The following is a 22,509-nucleotide window of genomic DNA, read 5'->3' as shown; positions in this document are numbered from 1 at the left end:
ATCAGGGTAGGTGGGATACTATAACAACATTTAGCATATTGTTATACTATTCCACCCACCTTAATGAAGATCCTTTAGGTGTGGCGATGCCGTAGCCTTTGGAATCCAAATTCCCACCAACTTTCATGGTGTCACAGGGTTTCCTTTGTTCGATGTACTCATTCATGGTTGACTCCAGCAAGTAGGCATATTTTCCTTTGGACTTCCGTACTCGAGCTACCCCTTCTGCTGTAGTCCTCACAAACACAGATGGTTCTGCACTTTTCATATAGGTCCACATTTTATCAAATACTGCAATTTTAGATCTCTGTGGAGACAATATGAAGCCTAATTAACTAATCTTTATGTGGACAGCAAAAGCACACCTGGGAAAATATGATTATGTCATATTGATTTTTTTTAGACAAGTTTATTATCCAATGTTGAAAGACAGCAGCAACTACATTCTCTTTCTCTATTAATATTATGCTGTCACTGTATTTTTTCTTGTATTTGTTTATATTAAAGATTTGAAACAAACAGGGCTACTTCTCCTTTATAAGAGGTGTGCCAGATTAAAAGATAAGGTCTTTGTACAAACTTCAGCAAAATGTTATTCAGGTGTTCCCACTCAAACAAGATGATCTTTTTTTGCAGCTCTGCAGCTGTGCATTATGCAAACAAGAGGTGAGCTGAAATGTGTCAGTGGCACTAGAAAACTTCAGATTGCTCCACAGAGGAAACTAAAATTGCTGTGAAAGCCGAAGGGAACATTAATACTGGGGCACCTCGTTCAAAATTGTTCTAATACTCCATGTGCCTCTCCAACTCAACAGGTGAGGGTTTTCCTTCAGAAAGATTTTTACCTGAAGTACTTTTCTTTTGCTTTAACCAGTTGGTAGTTATAACTATAATTGGCAGTTTTAACTACCAACTGATTGTTATTTTTTAACCTGGAAAAAAATATAGGGAAAAGAGTTTACCACCTAGATGCCACAGAAACGAAGAAATACTATCAAAGAGACAGCAAGTACAACAGGACATATGATGAGTCAAGGTCAGATATTACTGATATTATTTTATGTGCTAAACTACCAAATCTATACCATGAGAAAATGTATTAGATGCACTTCTCAACTAAAACTATCTTATACACTTCAAAACTGCTATTCTGCTCTAACATCTATAATGACAACATTTTAAAATGAATGAAGTATAAAAGGATCAATAATGCTTCAAGGTGTAATTTCCCAAGGCTTCACTGTACTTGTGGTACAGCATGAGCATTTTCCCAAACTTACCCTGATCTTCATGTCCAGAAATGTAGTCTAGGAAGATTTTGAGGCCCAGATTTCTCCATGATCTCTGTATGTTTATTAGATTAAAAGGTTCTGGCAGTACCAAGAACCACTAAATATTTTCTAAATATTACCAGAATCTACATACACATTGGCACAGTTGACTTTTTGCAAGTTCTCTTGCAGAACAGTTGTTACATGTTCTAGTCTGTTGGTCTATACATACTCAGTCTACCCATATATACCAAAAAGATTTGGATCAACTCAGCATAAAAGAATGACAGAAAAATAACTGTGCTGAAGGCACAAGTTTCTCAGATTCTTGGAACATCTACCATATTGCATACACATTGCTTTTTTTTCCACCCAAAAGAACTCTAAGACATGATCCTAAAAACTAGAAGAATCCTAAAAAAATTACTGCACCATTTTTGAAGAGCCAGTTCACAAAGTAAACCATCACTGTGTACTATCAGCTGGGCAGCTGAACAGGAAAAGGTTGCAAGGAACAGGTTTCCCAAAGGGTCAAGTGTTAAGAAGAAACTTCCCACTAGATGGCTCACAAGGTCCTTACTGTATGGATGAAGGTAGGAAAATCTGACCCAGGAATCATGAAAATGAAAATCTGTAAGACATTCCATAAGAACATCACCAGATAATGACACTCAGGGTTGGCCATGACCGTGCAGTCCTCTGCAGCCAAGAACACTGAAAAACTTCACGCTGGAATTCATACAGTTCCAAGTCTGGATCCCTACCTAGTCCTCGGTCTTGTCTAGATTCCTAAAAAATAAGAGCAGTGAGCCACTCTGTAGGGAATATGGGTGACTTCTAGATTTTTTTTTTATATTGCTACACAATATATTTAGTAATACACTGTGTTTTCAGAACTGTGCCATTTTATTTCCTTTATTATTTTCAGAATCTGTATTTATTTGAAAGGCAGAACTGTAGGTGTAGAATATGCCAGTGCTAAGAGGCCATCTAGCATTCTGTGTACACACAAGATGCCCCGTGTGCAAGCTGGGCTTCCACACTTGCTGCCATGCACTACAAATAACAGAACCATTCCAGACTGCCATAATGACTACAAGAATGCAAGAGTATGGAAATGACCCACATTGCTCTCAATTACTGTGGCTGATTGCTACAGCAAGGTGACACTCAGCATATATGTGAAACGCTAGAAGCTAATTATAATTTTGGTATTGTAATCAACACCTGATTGATTGAATCAACAGCAGTATGAGACCCTAATACTCACAATGAACAATTTTTTCCTGTTATTTAAGACTTCTGCAACAATACAATGATACAAAAATGCCCCAGGGACTGACACTTTTTTTTAAGTATCATGTCTCCACTGGGCATTTTGACTATGAAAATAAAACAATATAAAATTCATTATATAAACTTTAAAAATTATAAGTATATAATTAATATGAAATAATATTAATGATTATTCTGTAGAAAATTACAATAAATTGGGATAACTTTATTATTATATCTAAAATTTGATTATTATTATTACAGAATACACATCCAATTCAAATGTAGAATACTACCTTCATTAAGAAACTAATTAGGAAATTAATTTATGCAAAGCTTTATCAACTTTATTTTGTGGGTCATCAGGTAACTTCTACTTTGACATTCAAAGACCTATTATTCTTAAAACTGGGGTGCTGTAATTAGTAAGTCTTTGACAGAAATAGCTCCTCAAACTACTAACATTCTACTAGATGATGATCTTGTACTGTGGGAGCAGATCTCCAGTTCTCAAATATGATACGTGAAACCATCTTGTTGACCTTCCATACCAAACAAAAGGACGGGAAGTTGTAATGTCATCAGTAGCTAAAAAGTGTAACAAAAGCCAAAACTTTTTAATTTAGTCAGTTAATCAAATATTAATCGGTCAGAAAGCAAACACAGAAAAGAACAGAACTATTTCTTAAATTTAATTAGCTGAAGATTAAGTGCTTTAAAACACCCTTGTTTATATTGAGTAAATACTTAAGGTGAATAAGTTCAAATAAATCTAAATTCTAAATTTTGTAATATATAGATATATTTATTCAATAATGGTAAAATTTACTTACATTTTCTTAAGATGTAGTTTTATGTCTTTTTAATTTTCATTATGTAATTGAGCTACCAAAAATATTTTTAATATATTTGGTCTTACTAATAAAAAAATCTAAAATATTCTACTTCATGAATTAATTATTCAAAAGTGTATTTAGATAATTTTTCTCCATAAATATGCAGGACAATGACTTTATATAATCATCATATTCCCCATGTGGTTTAAGGACTTAAGTGACCAAGGTTGTTCTTACCAAGGTTCCCAAATAATTTAACTTCCATTAAAATAACTGCTGAAATGGCTTCTCCTTTGAGACTTAGTTCCCTCAGAATTGGAATTTCTCTCCACCATTCAGCGTATTCATAAAATGAAAGTAGTTCACTTCAATGTCATTTCTTTAAAAACTCAGATAAATGTCACAAGAAATTAATTTCTACAATTTTGAAAAAAATCTCATTGCACCCATACCGGGGGAGAGGGAATAAACTAAATCTCAAAACATAAAAGTACTTTCTCAAGCAGTCACAAATCTGTAGAGAACTGAAAATGCTGTTCTTGGAGACTAGAACCATAAAGATACTACCTGGAGTGAGGAATGAAAAAACATTCAAACTACTGCTCTTTCGGTGTAAATACTGCAGAGCATGCACAACTTCAGATGATATTTTAAAGTGAAAACATTACAAGACAGAGATGACTAGGATTAGTAGGAGAGGAAATTGGGATGTCAAAACACAGACGATGGGAATTTATTTATTTATTTATTATATATGAGAAGTGGAAAAATCTGATCATGAGGATGATAGAAACCAAACTTTCTAGTTCAAAAGCATGATGCAGCAATTTGGGATCAATAAGAAAATCTGCAATAAAATTGGAGATCATTGGTTGATAAAAACAAAAGAAACACAGATCTGTCACTAAGATCAAAATGGTTACCAGAAAACAGTGTGATAGAACTGGGAGAAAATTATTTCTAGAAAGGATAAAGAAATATTAAAGCCTTTGTACAAAGCAAACTAAAGTCTTGGGTGGCAAACAACGTACACTTCTGTTCCTTCAGCATTAATGCATCAGGAAAATAAACACTGAGAAGAAAAAAATTCGATATAATAATTATTAATGCACTGTAACAATTAAGAATGAACTAGTTAAAAGTACATACAAGTTAGAAAATAAAAGATGTTTCTAACCATAGCAAGTGCAATGTGGAAAGAGAAAAAAAATAAAACCTGAAAAATAACAAAAATAAATGCTTTGAGGAAAAAAAGAGGAAGTACTGATTACTGCATTCTTTCTTTTAAAATATCTTTCAAAATGGCCTAAATCAATTCTTCTGTGCTTCCCAGATGCAAGGATCTCAAAAAACAAGAGAGAAGTGAAAATTAATCACTTGAATCCTGTCAATCACAGGAAAGTACAAGCATATCTTCAGTAGTATGCTACTGGGTGCAACTGCAGTCCTTGCACTAACTCAGTGCTCAGATCTGACTCTCTTCACTATTTCAGTTATGGACCTTTCTCTCCTGTCAAACTAAAGAGCCAAACCTGCACTTTCCAGCCACATCTGCTTCACAGACCCATGAAGTACCAGTCCTAAACCCTCTCTTAAGTTATCAACCAGAGTCCATGGTAAATATTACAAGATATTTCATGGCTGAGTCTTTCAAGTCCTTAGAGGCTTCTGTGGAGCTAGTCCAAATGAAACTCTGGAAATGTAAGTTCTATAATTCTTCTACATCTCAAACTTCAAAAAATTGAAGGTATGATTCATAGTTTTTTACTTTAATTTAATTTAAAGAAAAATAATCATGTTTCTTTTCTCACTAAAGATTTCCTGTGGTTTTGGCTTATTCTTTTAGAAATTCCAGTATTTTGATGTGCATGAAGACAGACTGAGGCTCACAGACTGCTGTAGGGGTTTTTTTGCATCCCCTCTTGTAATGCAATTGTTAACATAAATACTTTTACAAATTAAAAAATATTTCAAAATACTTATAAAAATAGAGGCACTGGACTTTGTTGAAGATACTCAGAAAAGACACTGCTATTTTCTTTCAAGGAAAATTTTCTTTGCTTCCTAACAGACAACACTTTTGCAGGAGAAATTACTCAAGGTCTTGTCAGCTCTTACGTTTATTTCCAGCTTTCCACTATGTGAGAGGATTTCTCTACAAGATTATAAGGATTGTCATCCTTCCATCATGTTTCCAATGCCCATCTTTCCATTTTGTAACTCTTGCCTCTTCAGCAAGAATAAGCAACTCTTGAACTGTCTTCCCAGTGAAAGGTAAAGGATGCTTTGTTATGGAGCAGTTCTGCTTGCTTTAATTTTGGCAGAGGATCTATTCTTAAAGCCACCAAAACAGTTAAAATGAAACAGATTGGTCTGTCCGTGTCACACTGCTGGTTCAAAAATAGGTGCTTATGAAGATATTTTAAACAAAAACTAATGCAGAGAATCAGTAAATTAATGTCGTTATTGCTCTGCACATTTTCTTTTTGAGATGCCTTATTACTTAGAGGACTAGTTACAATTCATCTTCTGGAACAGAAAAGAGGTAGGATGATTGATTTCATTTGTCTATCCAATTTGTACGTATCTTTAATGAACAGAGCTAGGCATACAGCAAAAATATGACTGAACTGTAAAAATAATTAACTTTTGTTCTCATTGTATCACTTTGATATTAATTTTCATTGTGCCTTCAAGCAGGTGAAAAGCATGGAAATGTTCCAGTGAATGCTTGCATACTTACTTTGGTTCTTTCTTCCAGTGCCATGGCCCATGAAAGTGAGTGAGGCAACTTCAGGAGTTAACACATATAGATAATGCCTTAAAATTAGCATCTGCAGTGGCAGGTGAGCAGTAGATTGTCTTCTTGGGTTAGAGACTTTTTTCCCCTTCGAAGTTCAGCTATATGTCCTGGCTAAAGCACGTACCAACGCGAAATCACCGAAGGCAAGGACAGTGTGTGACTGTGGACAGGGCCACTGTGACATACTGGAGTGAGGACATTTCACTGCCCACCATTTACCTCTCCATCAAGTAGTACCTGTGACCCAGCAATTACAGAGATGATGATGCACCTGCACAAGACCAACTGAAATGACTCCTGAATCTTCCCCAGTGCTGCTTGCAGATTTGCATTCTCACTGAGTATTTTGGAGAAACTACACATACTTTGTTGTTTTGCCCATAACTGCCAAAAAATGCAAAAGCAATGCAATATATACCTTTGTTTAGGCTTTCAGTTGCATTGAGAGCTCTACAAAACTATCTAAAAAGTAGAAGCATTAGCAAATATCAGAAGTGGTAAATATCCCAACTCAGTCTTTAGACTTGGATCGTACTTGTGATTCTGCTAGTACCGACTGAAATCTCCTGAGGAAAACTACTACACATTCTGGTATTTACAGAAACCTGACAGATGTGCCATTAAAGATAAAAATTCTGTCTCTGAAGATGTATAGCTATAAAATTATCTACAAGATTATTACTAACAAGCAATAGTATCTTGCTGATGTTTGTGTCAATAATATTTATTTGTCACATTTTTTCTTTTAAAAATATTTTAAAACCCATTATTTTTGTACTGGTATTTTCTAGACAGGATGTACCAAGCTTCTGCTGCTCATCTTAAAGCAGCACTAGAAACACCAGAGAAGCAGAGCTTTTTCATTCCTTTTTCTCATATTTCTTGATGCAGTGCCAACTGATGCTCTATGCACTGCTGGCAAGAATATCTCCTACTGGTCCATACTACCTTTAAATCTAGGGAGCTTACCTAAATTGGGGTAAAGTGCAAAGGCAACTCATCCTTTAGTCATGAATGCCAAGGATGTTATCCCCAAGTGAGATGGACTAGCTTGTATGACTACTGTCTGTGGGATATGTGATGAGCAGTCATAGGAGCCAGAAAAAGGCTTGATCCCACCTCTTTCCATTAACATTGCATACATTTATACTCAGCTATTCAGAAAAGGATTTTTCAGCTGACTTTCACCATCGAGGCAATTGCTGAGACTTCCTTTTTGAAAAATACTGTGAAACATCTCTTCTCCAATTGTGTAATGTATTATCACAAAACATGTTTTAGTAGCAAAGATAATTCAGCATACCATTCTCATCCCCAGTACCCAACTACCCTGTATTTTGTACTGCCCCAGGAATTAGAGCTTGACTAGTAAAGATTCAGTATACATTCCATCTTATAAATACACTACTTCCTGAAAACTGACTGAAAAACCCCATATGTTTGGTTTTTTTTAATTCATGAGAGTGGCAGAGAAAAAGCCAGACCATTTTACCTTGCTGCCAAAAATATACTCAAGTTGTTTTCAGCTATTCAAAGAATTTGAGTGCTAATTTCAGGTCATATAAAAATCACAAATCCAGTCCAATCCAGTCAGAAGACAGATAGACTCTAGGTGGAATTTTAGTCTCCTTAGTGCTAGAGATTCCTTTAACATTGTCTTGAGCAAAGAGAATCATTCTTGGAGCTTGAGTTTCAGGCCTCTTAAAAAGAAATTCTGACAGCTGACATTTCTTGAAAAGTAACTGGACAAGTTTAAGGGATTTTTAGCAAATGGTAGATAGAGGCATCAGGCTAACAAGTTGTTTTGCACATAATGTACCAAGTTGTGATAGAAATTTCTGAGTAGAAATTTCCAGAAATCATCAGTTTTGCTTGTGCAGAGTCAAAGATAACTTAACCAAAGATGAAGAATATGTCTTCACAAAGCTTCTAACTAATTTTCCAAAAGTAAGCTTTTAATGCTCAAGCAATCACCAGGAACACTAGTTGTGTACATGTGTGCTAGGAGTACAACTAGATACTAATGCATGCAATACATACAAATATTTTTTCTTTATAAAAGAGACACTTAAAAATCTCTGAAGAGAAACTATTCAGAAGTAACCTGCTAATTCATGTTCAATCCTAAGTACAGCCGTGTTCTGGGTTAGGTTCACAAAACCAGAAACATGCCTGTATGCTTCTGAATGCTTCTAAGCACTCTTAGCACAAACCCAATCTCATTTTTACCAGCTTGTACACCTGATGGTAGGTTTGCTTTAGCTGACAGGAATGCAATCAGCAGCAGGTATTATTACTGAACCTATCTTCAAAATCTGAAAATTTCTATAGTTGAGACAAGTATGATTCTTATGTATTCCATTACCTTTAAGTATGTTACAGGATCCATTACAGGATCCAGTGAAAACTGCAATCTAGCTCTAATTACACAGCATATAGAAAATACCTGAGAACCTGTTTCATTTCATTTTCATGTTAGTGTATGCTTGAAATGTAAACGAATTATTTATAACTATTTAAAAATACACTTTGTTAAATGTAACATCATGCACTAAAAACCATGAGAACAGAAGTTTCTTTCTATTTTAGGACTTCAGAAGCACTTTCTTCATACAGTGAGAGACACACGGAGCACACAGACAAGGCGAGGCTGCTCTGTTTTTTTTGTCAGCAGCCTTAGTCTCCCACTCATTTGCTGGATGGATTTCACCAGGCTAGCTGATGTCTCAAGGGCAGCCTGAGACTCACACACTGAAAGTTTCATGTGTTTTAAAGCTGCAATACCCAGAGGTAGAGAGTGAGGCTTCCAAGGCATTAATGTAATGCAAATACAAGTAAGAAGTGTTTTCAGATGCAGGCGTGTATATTCTACAGCAGCCAGCAGGATTACATCCCATTCCCCATCTGCAAGCTTGAAAAATCATGTAGAATACTTTTTAAGACATGAATGTACACCTTTCCCATGTGCTTATTCACTGTATGGGTACCTAAAATATAGCAGAACTATTAAACAGATAAATGACATCAATTTCCTTCTTCAAACATACCTTGGTTTTCACTGTATAGTGGAGCAGTTTTTTCAGGTGATTTTCCTTTGCATATTTATATCAAGACCTTTATATTTGTATATAAATAATAAAATGTAACAATTATAAATAAACAGGAACATTTATATTTGTGAGTTGAGCTGCACAAATCACACCTTCATAGCAATCTTTTAATAAAGCCAAGGGAAAACACAATTACATGAGAGAAGACCTACTTTAAAAAAAAATCTAAAAAAATAAATAAATTTAAAAAAAAATCTAAAAAGTAGAGGTTCTTACCCTAAAAAACTCTTTAGTGGAGCCAGAATCTAATGTCCCATAAGCAATTTCTGTTTGCTTGGAAAGATCCTCTGCACTTTCAATGGGAGACACCATCCTCTCAACCGTCAGGAAGGCAGCTAAGTTAGCCGTGTAGGATGAGATTATGATCAGGGTAAAGAACCACCACACACCTCCAACAATGCGCCCCGACAGGGATCTAGTAACAAGTATGAAATGGATTTGTAAAGTGAAATGGCAGTCCTAAAAAGGAACACGTTATCAGCTTTATGCAAACGGTGCATTATAATATAGGGAGGCATTTCAGGCTATCTCAGAGCCCAGCTCTGCATAGGCATCAGATGGGAAATCAAGGCATTCTTCACTGGATCTCCTGGGACTCTGCTGAAATCAGGACTCCAGAGTTTACTTTTGGAAGAACTTAGTGATCCAGTTCTTCAAAGTTTTGACAGCCCTTGAAAGAAACTGTTCCCATCATAATGTGCTATATTTAACACAAACTTGTTCCCTCTGAGGTGATTTTGTGTGACATTATGATGAGGATCAAACAAAATCAGCAAAACAGCCCTTTCAGGTAAACCAGTATGCACTTTAAAATCAAGGGTCTTGATTGTTTTCCTAAGACATTCAGACAAAGACTGATTTCCACAAAACAATGGCTTATGCTGGCTGTGTGCAATCTGTAGTGAGAAACAAACAGCATTATTTGTAAGAAAAACTTGCCCAGGGAATATCTATAGGCTAGAAAGTGCACACGACTTTTGAAAGATACAAGCACTTAAACTGAGGACTGGACATGAAACAATCAGTGATAATACAGAAAAATGATGGAAAAAGTATATTTTTAAAAATAGTAATAATAATCTGATGTTTATAACTGCAGCAGGCGGGCTCTTATGGATCTGTGTTTTGCTTCTCCTGCTCAAGAAGAAAGAAGAAAAGAGAACTCAAGAAGTTATACAAAACAGTGTAAAGCACACATCTCAACTCAGTAATTTTCAATAACAGAAAACTAATATAAGAGAAATACTAATATTACATTATTGTCAAACTTGGCTTTTTTTTTTTTTTCCATGATCCTTTAAAGTTTGACATTAACTACCACTTTTTTTTCCAAATAAGACATTATAGGAAGCAGTACATAATCTTTGGAGATGAGCTTAATTATTTGGCTGAAATGTGCATTTAGCTAAAAGTCTAGTACTAGGGCACTGCAGTATTTTAGGTTTGTCTTGGTGTGTCTCCTCTATTTATTAAGTAAACAAATTAGGAATCACTAACCCAGCCCACTGCATTGTGAATGAGAGCAAAAACTAATTCTGACATAGACTATACATACATATAGATATAACTACATATATGTAGATTTAAAAATTATAAACATTATAAAATTATAAAAAATTATAAAGTTATGCGAAGTGGATTTAGTAAGCTAAGAACAAAATTAAATAGAACCAAATCTGGACAAATTATTTTTTCCAATTGCTATTGCATAAAAACTCTGTCGTAATTCTTACATTAAAAGATTTATTCCATGTCACAATAGACTCACTAATTCACTCTACTACATGAAAATCAAGTCAGATAAGGCCTAAAATATGTTATTCAAAGTACCCTAGGAAAAAAATTATTTCAAGCTCATTCTAAAGTGAGATATAGTCTGCAAAAATGCTTTCTGTCATCTTTGAAAAAACGTCATATACCTATTTTGAACTAACTGCAATATAAAATAATTCTGCAGGTAGAATACTGAACCCAGTAAGATACACTGAATATATTATATTACATATTTGCAAAGTAAAAACCTGCCAATGTGTATTTAATAACTGTCATCTTTATAGCACTTTATATTGTATTGATGACACCCTCTTTAAATGACAATAATTTTCAAATGCCCATGATACATGAGCAAAGTTGCCACTGCCTTTGTGAAAAAAGAATAATCTCAATACCAGTCCAGAAATTATGCTCCCTCATGGCCTTTTACAGGTAAAATTATTTGGGGTGTCATTTGTACTCAGAATTTCCCCAGGCAGTCTTTCACAGTTAAATGAGTAATTGCTTTTTTTTTTATGTACATTTTGAAAAGTTCCTAAAATGTGCTAGCATGATCCTATACTTTAGAAGAACCTAATTTACTAGATCTTTAAGTACTAAATCTTTAGGTACTAAAATAAAAATTTCTGTGCACAATGACCTAAATTTGTGCACCATATTTTGCATTTAGTAAGGTATTATCTGGCAGAACAGAGAGCACACCCACATTTCAGAAAAGATGAGGAAAACTTTGCTGTAAGTTATGATTACCACATAATATATTATCCTACTCCATTATTCCTTTACTGCCCATAAGGCAACATAGGGACTGCTACTACCAGACCATTTCCAGGTGGTCCAGTCTTACTCAGCACCTTCTATTCCAGATTAGAGAACCCTAGTAACTTGTCTGCTCTAAAAGTCTTAGTTGTCGAGAAATCATTGCAGCAGTGCAAAAATTAAGAAAGGTATTTTGTTGATGCCTAAAGATTGTCCTTTTTATATTTATTCTGATTCATCTGCAGGCAGCTCAAACTCCACAGTGAAATGTTCTGGTGCAAAACCAGAAACAACAAGTGTTTTTTAGCCCTTTTCTATTTTTATAATAAACAGATAATATAAAAACTAACCACCTTCCTCAAAATTATGGTTTCAATGAAATAAAGTTAAACGCTTCACTGAAACTGAATATTGAATATCCGAAACTGAGTCTCATGTACCTTTTATGATGACCATGTGCTATCAGTATTCTTGCACTACCTTTCAAATCTTATCAAGCCAATTGTCAAACAACCACTGTGCTTTCATAGATAGTAAAATAATAATGGTAACAAGAAACAGCCTCGATTCAATAAAAATAATTTTGTGCTAATAGGTGCCTTAGCATACAACTCCAGCTTTTGTAATCAATACAAAAACCCCACAGGAGTGAAATTAACAAAACTTCTCATGTTCTGCAGCAATTTGCCCTCTTCACTGTCTTGTCTCTTGTATACAATTCTTACTGGGTTATGTGCCAAATGCATTGCATCTTTCACCATAAAGGCTGGCATCTCCTGCTGTGATACAGCAGCATTTACAGAGAATTGCTTAAGTTCTCACACAATAAATGCTGTTATTTCTGTGGTAGAACAACTTGAAAACCTGCTGTTGCCTTTTGGGATGCATGATTTAATATCTAAGAAATGCTCCCTTGGTTTGATTTATTTTGACCACCAACCACTAGACTCACTCAAAACTGACCTGTTCCCTGTCTTACACTAGGATGTTTACAAGAAATGCAATTATACTAAGCAGTTCAACTAAGTCCTCTGGTTTGATTTCCTTAAACCCTGCTGCCCTATTTAAATTGTTACTGCATTTCCTTCAAGCAGCAAGCAGCTATTTGCCTACCTACTTACCAGTTCGCTGAGTCAAGGCTATAACCACTTGTGCACCAGCAAAATAGAATATTTAATGAACTGCAAAGGAATTAACTTAAGTGCTTTACAGTTGTCCCTAATAAAGTAGAAGAAAATCCATGAGGAATTAGGCACTTATAAACTGGACCTTCAGATTCATTTTCATAATTTCCTTTGTGACTTTTCTAAAAGTAGGCCATGGAAAAACAGCAGTGTTTTGCAAGCATCCACATGAAACTAGAGCCATCACAGGACTTTTACTTCAGTTCAAGGCTCTCTTGGGCAATAAGAGCGTGTTAATAACCATGTTATGATATGTAGTGAGTTTTAGAGGGAAAGTGCTGCCTCTGCAGATCGTGACTAGTATGTTATCCTTTTTTCCCATTACAGTTGTGGTGAACTATATGCACTGTCAACTGTAAAATGGGAATATGCAGCAAAAACACGGTACCCCTCCAAGAAGGCATGGAATGATGTGAACCTTATGCATTTTACAGTCTCTGCATGGTGTATATAACTTCACTTGGCAGATTTATGATCGACATTAAGACAAATTCGATCAACTACATCCTGACCCTATGTCACAGTCAAGTGCTTTCACTTCAAGGACTTCTGTGACTTTAGGGAGGGAAAAATCATAGCAATTAATTTCTCTCCAAGAATGAAAATATATGCACCACGAACCTCTTCTGGCTGAGATGGCTGAGACCAAAAATGCACAAAGTTGAAATGAGTGAGTAACCAACCTTGGCGAAATATCGCATCCTTGCTGCATAAAGGCACCCAGGGAAAACCAGAGACTATTAAATATCCCAAATTCATTAGTTGATTCATTAGTTTGCGTTTCTCTTCCATCTTCAAATTCCTCAGTGTGCCACTCGTATGGGCTAAATCTGCTGACCAGGAATAAAACTACACTGACCCCAATGTAGGCAAAAACAATGCACATCCAGATTTCATATGCTAACGGATCAAGAAATGAAAACACTCCTGGCTTGGACTTCTGAGGCTTCTTGATCATTATTGATATCCCCAGGCTCATAAAGGGCTTTGAGAAGTCAATCACCTCTTCTCTCACCAATGTTATAGTTAATGGAGCGATTGCAATATCGGCTTTCTGTAAAGGAAGAGAAAAAGCAAATAATAGCTAATGCAATGGACAGAGCAAAAAATGGTTTAGTTTCTATGGCATTTCACAAATAGAAAATAGGACAGCAGAGACACCAGCAACATTTGTTTCACCGAGAACATCCTGTAGAGAATTTCAGAAATTTTTAGTTGAACTTGTACTGAAATACATATAGCCATATGGTTGGTGTGTTCCAAGCTTTTGTTTTTATATATACCCTTTTAACAGCATATGGCATTTAAAAGTTCAGCAAAGTACTTTGCTTTTCACCTGGTCAGAAGGATGAAATATGCATTCACGTTCTCCCAACTTCATCTGCATTTGAAATGTAATTTAATGTTTTACTTTCAAAGTGTTTCATGCCATTAGAAGTTATTAATTCCTATAAAATTAATTAGGTAGCTTTCCTACACACTACAGAGAAAACAAAACCAAACCCCACTCCTTCCATTAGTCACCTTTAATAGCTTTATTATAGAAAATTTTCTTACCCCATAAACAAGTTCTCCAACCATCCCATTCCAGATTTTCGTGTCTGCATCCCTTGCCCCATACTTGCCATCCCCAACAATTGTGAGCTTATATTTGAATCCACAGTGCTTAGCAATTTCTGTAGCTAAGTCCACACAATAGCCCTCATATCGATCATTTCCTTCAAGCATTTCGTGATTTTTCTTCATCATGACATATGGGGACTCCTGCACAGAAAGAACTCGCCTTAGCTGCTTGACAGGGACAGGGTGCATCAGTTGTACACTTCACAGATTAATATATTCCCTTTGACATGTGAAAAAAGAGAGTGGATACCATCTGAATCACACATGCCATGTAGACGTTAGTTGTTAATTGTTAATGGGACATGTCTTTAACACATTTAAAAGCTGCATTCTCCAGAGTCATACACAAACGACAGTACTTACAGGCACAGTGATTCCCAGAAGTATGTTAATAATGACCATGAATGTTAACAGGAGTTACGCATTCAGAGAAGAAAGAGTAAATTCCAAAATCAGTTTCTTTCTCTCATACAGTTTGGATGGAAGAAGGCAAAGGTATTTAGTTGCTTTTGTAGCTGTCTTACAGGAGAAAATTATTTTCTGTTTCACAATCACATCTCTCCCTGAGAAAACACTGGAGGCTCTCAAGGCTATATTTTTATTAAATTGCTATACAAACAAAAGGTAAGATATCTATAACTATGCACTAAAGTTCTATCATCAGCAAAATTAGTGATGAGTCATAAGTTGTATTAATATATTTCCTCTTTTCTCAGTTGCTACAGAACTGTTGCATCCAGAGAAATTCCTATGCTAATCTATGGCTAGTCCAAACTGATAAACAAGCTGTGTAATTTACAGAAAAATGCTCTTCTATAATAATACACAATTTAATTTTCTAAACAACCGCAATATAACATTTAATGTTGAATTTTACATTTTACCAATCCATAGCAGCTACAATCCTGAAGCATGAGAACCAGTCTTTTCTGTTTGTCCAAATCTATGCTCTAAAATGAACACTATGGTTCTACCTGCCAGAAAGTTCCTCTCCTTTGAAAGCAGGTATTTAATTTCCATTTCCAGATTGAAAAACCATAACTTTCTAGGATGCTCAATCAAAGACCATTCATCCTCTACAAAACCACATCCTGAATCCCATACATTTCCCTAATTTCTAGATTTTATTATGTATCACAATAAGCAACAGCTCACAACCTCAAATAATATAAAGACAGCATATTTAAACTAACATAAGGTCGAGAAACAAATCATTGTAGGACAGACTGTCTTCTGACAAAATAGGAGGTTAATTACCAAAATAGTGGTGACAATAATAGTCTTATTCTCTAGTCCTGAAGATTCATTTCCAAGAGGGCCATCAAGAGGATTCACAACCATTTTGTCCACTTCACTCCAATATCCAATCTAAAGAGAGCGCATAGGATGCACAGACACTAGTGAATATGAACTTTTCTGGAAAAGGCAAAACATGTTATTACTATGCCCTTGATTTGTGCTCACAGAGAACTATTTCAGCTATGGATAATTCAGCACTGCAAGCACTTCCATTTATGTAGTGAAAGACTACAACAAACAGTAAAAGGATTGAGCTAATGACATTTGTTTACATGACTTTGTCTAGAACAGGTATACTATTTTTATTCACATATTAACAGGTTTTAGTATAAACATCACACACTGTAAAACTGAAATACTCCAGATTAGCAAAACACGAGAAACTGTTTTCCCTGAAAGATTTTAAATTAGAGCAGAAGCACAAACACATTTATAAAAACATCACTAAAAATCTGTATCCAGCTTTTGCCATTTAGAAGCATATTTCTCCAAATGCTGGCTCACATTTAGGAATTCAGATCAGAAAGCAAAAAGTTTAACCCACAAAAGTGAAAAGAAAACACTCTTATGTAGTACTTACCAGAAATAATAATTCATATTTGTTAGAAAGAAATATTAGCTATGTTTACTTCACTCTGCAAGACCACTGTAGCATACACCTATGAATAAATATTATCACAACTCATGCTTTAATCTAATGTTTCATTACCTACCTTAACCCATTGCTTAGAATGGTAAAACCTTTAGAGACACTATAAGACAATTCAAATTACCTTCCGAGGACCAGTACTTTTGAGTTCCATGACGTTTATTGTAAAATTGATTCTCTTTCCATTCTGATCAAACTTTATATTTCCTGTTAGCCCTTCCACCTGAACCTATAATAGATGAAGATGGAAGTGGTAGAAAAATTAAGTTTATTTCTTTTTAGGAAAAAAGTTTGTTTATTTCCACAGATGATTATTGATATTTCAAAAACATTGACTTTAGAGTGATTTTCATGTGCAATATATTGTTAGTCAGGCTCCTGAGGACTTCACTTCCACATTATTCCCAGCAAGGTCCAGACAGGTTAGGAAACTAGAAGATTTTTTCCAAGCATTTACAGAGAACTTTACACATGCAGTCATCCCAGCATCCACTCCAGGGAAGCTACCTGTTTCAATGCCCTTTCTATTTCTACACCATGACCCCAGGGCACAGCTGGATTTGCGAGACAATCTCCAGCATTCCCTCTTCTGGAGATCTCAATCCTCTGTTTACGCAAATTACGGAAAGCTTCTGTCATCACTTGAACAGCATCATAGGTCAGAGCAGAGGTATACTGAAAAGAAGTGAAAATATGTCATTAAAAACCGTCTTCAGCTCCACTATACCTTCCAATCCACTTGGTAATCCATTAAACACTAGAAAGGATTGTAAGATATGCATTAAATCAATCAATCTTTTCTTTAGTTAACCTCTGAGGGGCATCTATGAAAATTAATCAGGTGTATAAATCTGAGCTAAAGATTTACAGCTGTTTTGAGTGTGAGTTACATTTTTTCTCACCTACAGCTGTGTACCAATCCTGTGTGCAGATATGGCTGGAATTCCATGCAGGTGAAAGGGAAGAAAATTAATTTTCAGTGTTCAACCTGAGCTAGCCTATAAAAATAAGAAGTTTTTCCTCTGATTACACTCTTCACAGAGAAGCATTTATTCACAGTTCTCAAGACTTCATCTCCTCCCAGACATATACACACAAAAGAGCATGTATTTGTATACACATGTGTTTAACTTTTCCCAATTAAATATAAAATCTCAGGGGTAGCCACTTTCAAGTGTGCAACACCTTGTCAACACCACACAAAAGCTTTGGGGCTGAGATGCCTGGAACAAGTGGTGCCCCTCAAAGAGCAGTATAGGTGAGGAAGAGCCCCATGTTCCTAAACTGACACAGCATAAGGAGCTTTTCAACTTCTGAGACATCAGAGTGGAATCCTGTGATGACACACGTAAGAAGCTGGGGCTAAACAGCAAAAGCATTTATCTTCAGTGACAGGAAAATTTTACATCTCAACTAACTGAATTGAAACCACATGTGCACATACACCGAGGGCTCTGTCGGATGGCCTTTTTGGGTCGGGAACACTGCAATTATGCCAAACATAAGAGCCATTTTTGGAAATATGGGCCAGAATATAACTACTTGGAGGCATATGAATGAATGGAATGATCCCTGTGAAGGCTATTGGATGCTGAAAATATATAAATTGTAAAGTGGAGAGAAATGATGTATTAGCTCCCTGCTTCAATGGCTCAGACTTTAATGAGAATTTTAATTAGTTAGCTCAAGTCATGCAGAAGACTCTTGTAATTGTAACGAAAGCAAGCTCCCAAATTGAGATAATTTTTTGTGTGCAACTGTTAGACCTTAGAAAGGAAAGTAGAACTCTTTTTTAAAAATCAGTAAGCTCAGTGATCAGTGTCAAACTTCTCAATAAAGTTTTCTGAGTGACTTGTACAGAAATATTTAAAGGGATCAGAAAAGCAGAAGAATGAAGTGAATGACTGGGTAGAACCACTACTACTTTCTTCTACTGAAACAACAGTACTTAAGTGGTGTCCATGAATTTGGACATGAGGAGGTGAAAGGACCCTGACTAGCAGTACTTTTTAAAACATTGCTCTTTGCAGTACAGAAACATACTGTGCCACACTAGTGTTCTGAGATACTTTAGAGACAGCACTATCATTAACCATCAAAACATATTTGGGTAGCAGAGAAAATAAGAGCTTGGATTGAGAAGTTATACTGCTATCTAATTCAGTTACTCTATGATTGATTGGATCATTGAGATACATTTAATGTATTATCTCAAGAATATTATTTCTATAGTATATAATTACTTGCCTGAATATTCATAGCTCAGTCATACATGAGGATTACGTAAAGCTTTGCCTATCAATCAGTATCTGTATGCGCATATATGTCATCACATATATAAAATCTACGTGTCATAATTTAGATTAAGACAGCTTTAATCTAAGGATCTCAGAATATTTTAAAAGCACTGTTGGAAATGCCATGAGAGCAAACAGCCCATGAATCATTTCTCACTGCTTTATTGTGCATACACTTTCAGCTCTTAATAACCTTCATGGGGCTCATTAAAACTATCTACAGCTTCATAAATTGATGTAAAGTTGACAAACTAAACCAAAGTGAACTCATTAAAATAAACAAGAAATGACAGACCAATAACCTGCTCATGCAAAGGTGTGTGTGTGTGTCTCCATAATAAATATAATGGTCATAAGTTAAAGTATGCATTAGCCCTGCCTTGATTCACTTTGTTTTTCTGTAGATTCATCCACATTCTGATCTGCACTATTAAAATAAATGGGAACACTATTTGGAACATTATTCTTTGGAAATGGGATGGGGTCTTCCATCTTATAATTTTATGGCAGTGTAAATCTCCCAACATCATTTCAGTTCTTTTCAACTTTATATGATAAGGTCAGCACTTTTACTACAAAATTAAATAGGTGCTATATTTGAGTTCTTACAGAATCATTTGCATTAATTAAAGCATGGCAAAGAATACGCAAAAATAAATCTTGCATCTCACAATTTTAGAACTAGGATAATAAGCTGATAATATCAATTGCCTACAGATTTTATGCCATTTTCTCTGAAACATGGATTGCATGAATGCCAAAAGAAAATAATTTTCTCTAAGTAGATGCCTTAATTGCCAAGCAGAGAAAACACAAGGTCCAAGAAATTTTCTTCAACTTAAATTTCTAATTTAACTTTCTATCTTCAACTTAAAAGCTCTACAGACTGTAGTAAAATATGTGAGCTGCAATTGCAAAGATGAATTTGAAAAGTAAAGACAAAACAAAGTCATCCCAGACTAAGCAGAAGTTATTAAATGTGCTGTCCAAGAAAAACTGGCAAGATGTTGCCTTTTGTAACTTCAGATATTTTCCAGTAACACAGGAGATACCAGATATCCTTAGCTAAAAGGACCAGGTTTATATTTTTTACAATCAGTAACTGAATCTTCTGAAGGTGAAATTGCAGAACACTACCCCAGAAGCACAAGATTTTGTTATATGTATATTTCAAAGTTGTAAGATATTACAAGAAAGGTAAGTTAGCCTGTTAGACCTGAATTTAGCTCAATGCCTGTCCATGCGCTCATGACAAAGCTGAGAGTTATGATTAGACATCTAAAATAATTAAGACAGTATACATAATCAGTGGAAAAGAAATAAAAATGTGAAGACATAAATGCAAAAAAAAAAAAAAAAAAAAAAAAAAAAATAAGGAAAGTACTCTGAATCACAAGAAGTCAAATTCTGTGACTTCTTGTCATCCAAACAAAATGATAGGAAAACTTTGGAAGGACTCTACCAGCTGTGCCAAAGAATGCAGTGCTGCTGTACAAGACACCAGAGAGACCTCAGCCAGAATGGCAGACCCAGCTGCAGCAGCGTTCAGGAAGGCAGAAATCAGTCTGCAACCTCCTCTGCAGATGGAGGTTCCTCACCACGTATGGGGGGCTGCTGCTGTTGGAACAGCAGGAGAAGGGACACTGCATCACTAATAGAGGCTATGAGAAAGGAGGCCTAAAATCTGGTAGAAATATTTTCCCTTGGTAAAATTCTGAGAGAGGAAATATAGGAAATGTTCTTTGTTGCAAGAACAGAAGGGTAGAATCAATCAGTATAAACACACCTTCACCATTTTCCTTATATTTAAACAATTTCAATGCCACCAAATATACAAAATAAACTATGATAAAATCTCTCATCTGAATTTTGCACATTTTTCCCTCAACAAAGTACCTCTCTACTCGAATGCCAGTATATAAAACAAAAGCAAAAAGGTTGACACAAACATGCCCACATCTTTATAGATTACATATAAAATATAGGTATATACATATGTAAACACACAAGTGGAAAAGAAAAGAGACACAAAGTTACTTGTCAAGAGCTAGTGAAGGAACTGGACAACTGTCTCTTGTACTTCCAGTGTAGCCAAACTGATGCAACACCTATTTCCTAAGGATCTTCAATGTAGCTGGGAGCTATTTCGAAACAGACAGTATTGCACACACTTTGGAAAATACTTGAAGGTTGTCTGACAGATAGGAGAGGTAATAGAAAATTGCCTAACTGATTGGAAATGGCTATTTCCTTCTGGAGCTCACGGCACCTTGCACAGCATCCTGACAGGACATGGAATTGCAAAGAGCTACTTCCAATAGAAACAAGAGACATTGTCAAATCTTGTACACACAAGTGTAATTGGAAGTGAAGATGGCCTTTGACTGTGCCCATACTCATGCTTTGTTCTCACCTGTTTTGTGCAGGTATTAGCATGAGCAGGGCTGTGTACACAGCAGCCTGCTGAGCTGGTTGCCATTCAAACTGCAAGTGGGCCTCTAGCACCCCGAGCATCTTCATTACCTGTGGCTGTGTTTCAGATACTGCAATGTGAGATAGAGGTCAGGGAACCCAAAAAAGACAGTGCGTGGCTCTTCCTCTTTGTTAGGATGATGCTTGTGTGAAAACAGGTGGTCTTAGCCACAGACTTGCTTCCAGCTGTGAAAAATTGCATACATCCACAGGATATTTGGAAATAATAATTTCAAATTTTTAGCAACAGCCCCAGTCCTGACTAAAAGGGAAGAGAGATTAATAAAATGTAAAATTACCTGATAGTTTAAAAAAAATAATTAGATTGCTCTCAGTAAAGCTGGGGTTAGAGACCAAGCCCTATTTATCTTAAGGAATATACTATACTTATTAAATTTTGTTTCCCAAAGTTGTACAGTCACATCAGCTTGAACTTTGGTGACAATCTTTATTCAAAGTCAACTGCAGCACCCTGTGTGCACAGAAAATCTAAAAAAATAGGCATTTTTGCTTTGAAGTGCCATACTGGCATGAGATGCAAAGTACACCCTAAGCAACCTGTCAATTTAGAAAAACTTGAGTTCAGCTCCAAAACTGCTATCTAGAAAATCTGAATATTTTTTTGACATGTTTATGTGTTTGAATTATCTCTTTGTTTGGTTTAGAAAGGCTGCTTTCTGGCCACACCCAGAACAGCTAGCCCAGCAGCAGGCACTAGCCAAAGCCAAAATCCCTGGAAATCTGACTCCTCTTTGAAAGACATACTCACAGCACATCCAGCAGAGGCTGACAACAGTGGGGCACTGGAATTATCCTAATGCTCCCACTGTAGGATATTTATAGGAGAAAGTGACCTTCTTTCACTCTTTGAAGGACTGAATATAGCAAAGATCACAAGATTTATAAAGCCCAGAGTGCTTGGCCTTTCTACCTATTTTATCTACTACTCTAGTAAGAATGAGATTCCTGAACTGTAATTCCTCCCCCAAGATTGCTTCCAGTACAGAACAATTTCCTCACTAGTCACAGAGGTGCTAATTCAGCAGAAGAAAAAGAGTGCAGGCATCTACTTTATTTTTTTAACTTTTTTTTTTTTTACATGAGAACAGAGGTTTGGTTTTTTTTGGTCCTCCATTACAGTAAATGAAAATAATTTAC

At 35.7% G+C, this 22,509-nt stretch overlaps 1 protein-coding gene across 4 annotated transcripts in view; it reads right to left on the bottom strand.

The window, feature by feature from the left end:
• The window catches only part of GRIA2 (glutamate ionotropic receptor AMPA type subunit 2), an 85,968-nt gene that overhangs the window by 6,016 nt on the left and 57,443 nt on the right, over positions 1-22,509 (bottom strand). For all 4 annotated transcript variants that reach the window (XM_015624337.2, XM_015624336.3, XM_015624335.2 and 1 more), the window contains exons 6-12: positions 17,090-17,257; positions 16,707-16,811; positions 15,892-16,002; positions 14,569-14,775; positions 13,695-14,065; positions 9,512-9,710; positions 60-307 (exon numbers count right to left, since the gene is read on the bottom strand). In XM_015624337.2, coding sequence (XP_015479823.1) covers positions 60-307; positions 9,512-9,710; positions 13,695-14,065; positions 14,569-14,775; positions 15,892-16,002; positions 16,707-16,811; positions 17,090-17,257 — 1,409 coding nt within the window. The remainder of the gene's footprint in view (positions 1-59; positions 308-9,511; positions 9,711-13,694; positions 14,066-14,568; positions 14,776-15,891; positions 16,003-16,706; positions 16,812-17,089; positions 17,258-22,509) is intronic.

Source organism: Parus major, chromosome 4 (genome assembly GCF_001522545.3).
Source record: "Parus major isolate Abel chromosome 4, Parus_major1.1, whole genome shotgun sequence".
Lineage (NCBI taxonomy): Eukaryota > Metazoa > Chordata > Aves > Passeriformes > Paridae > Parus > Parus major.
The sequence above is the reverse complement of the archived record's forward strand: the minus strand, read 5'-3'. Positions and strand labels throughout refer to the sequence as shown.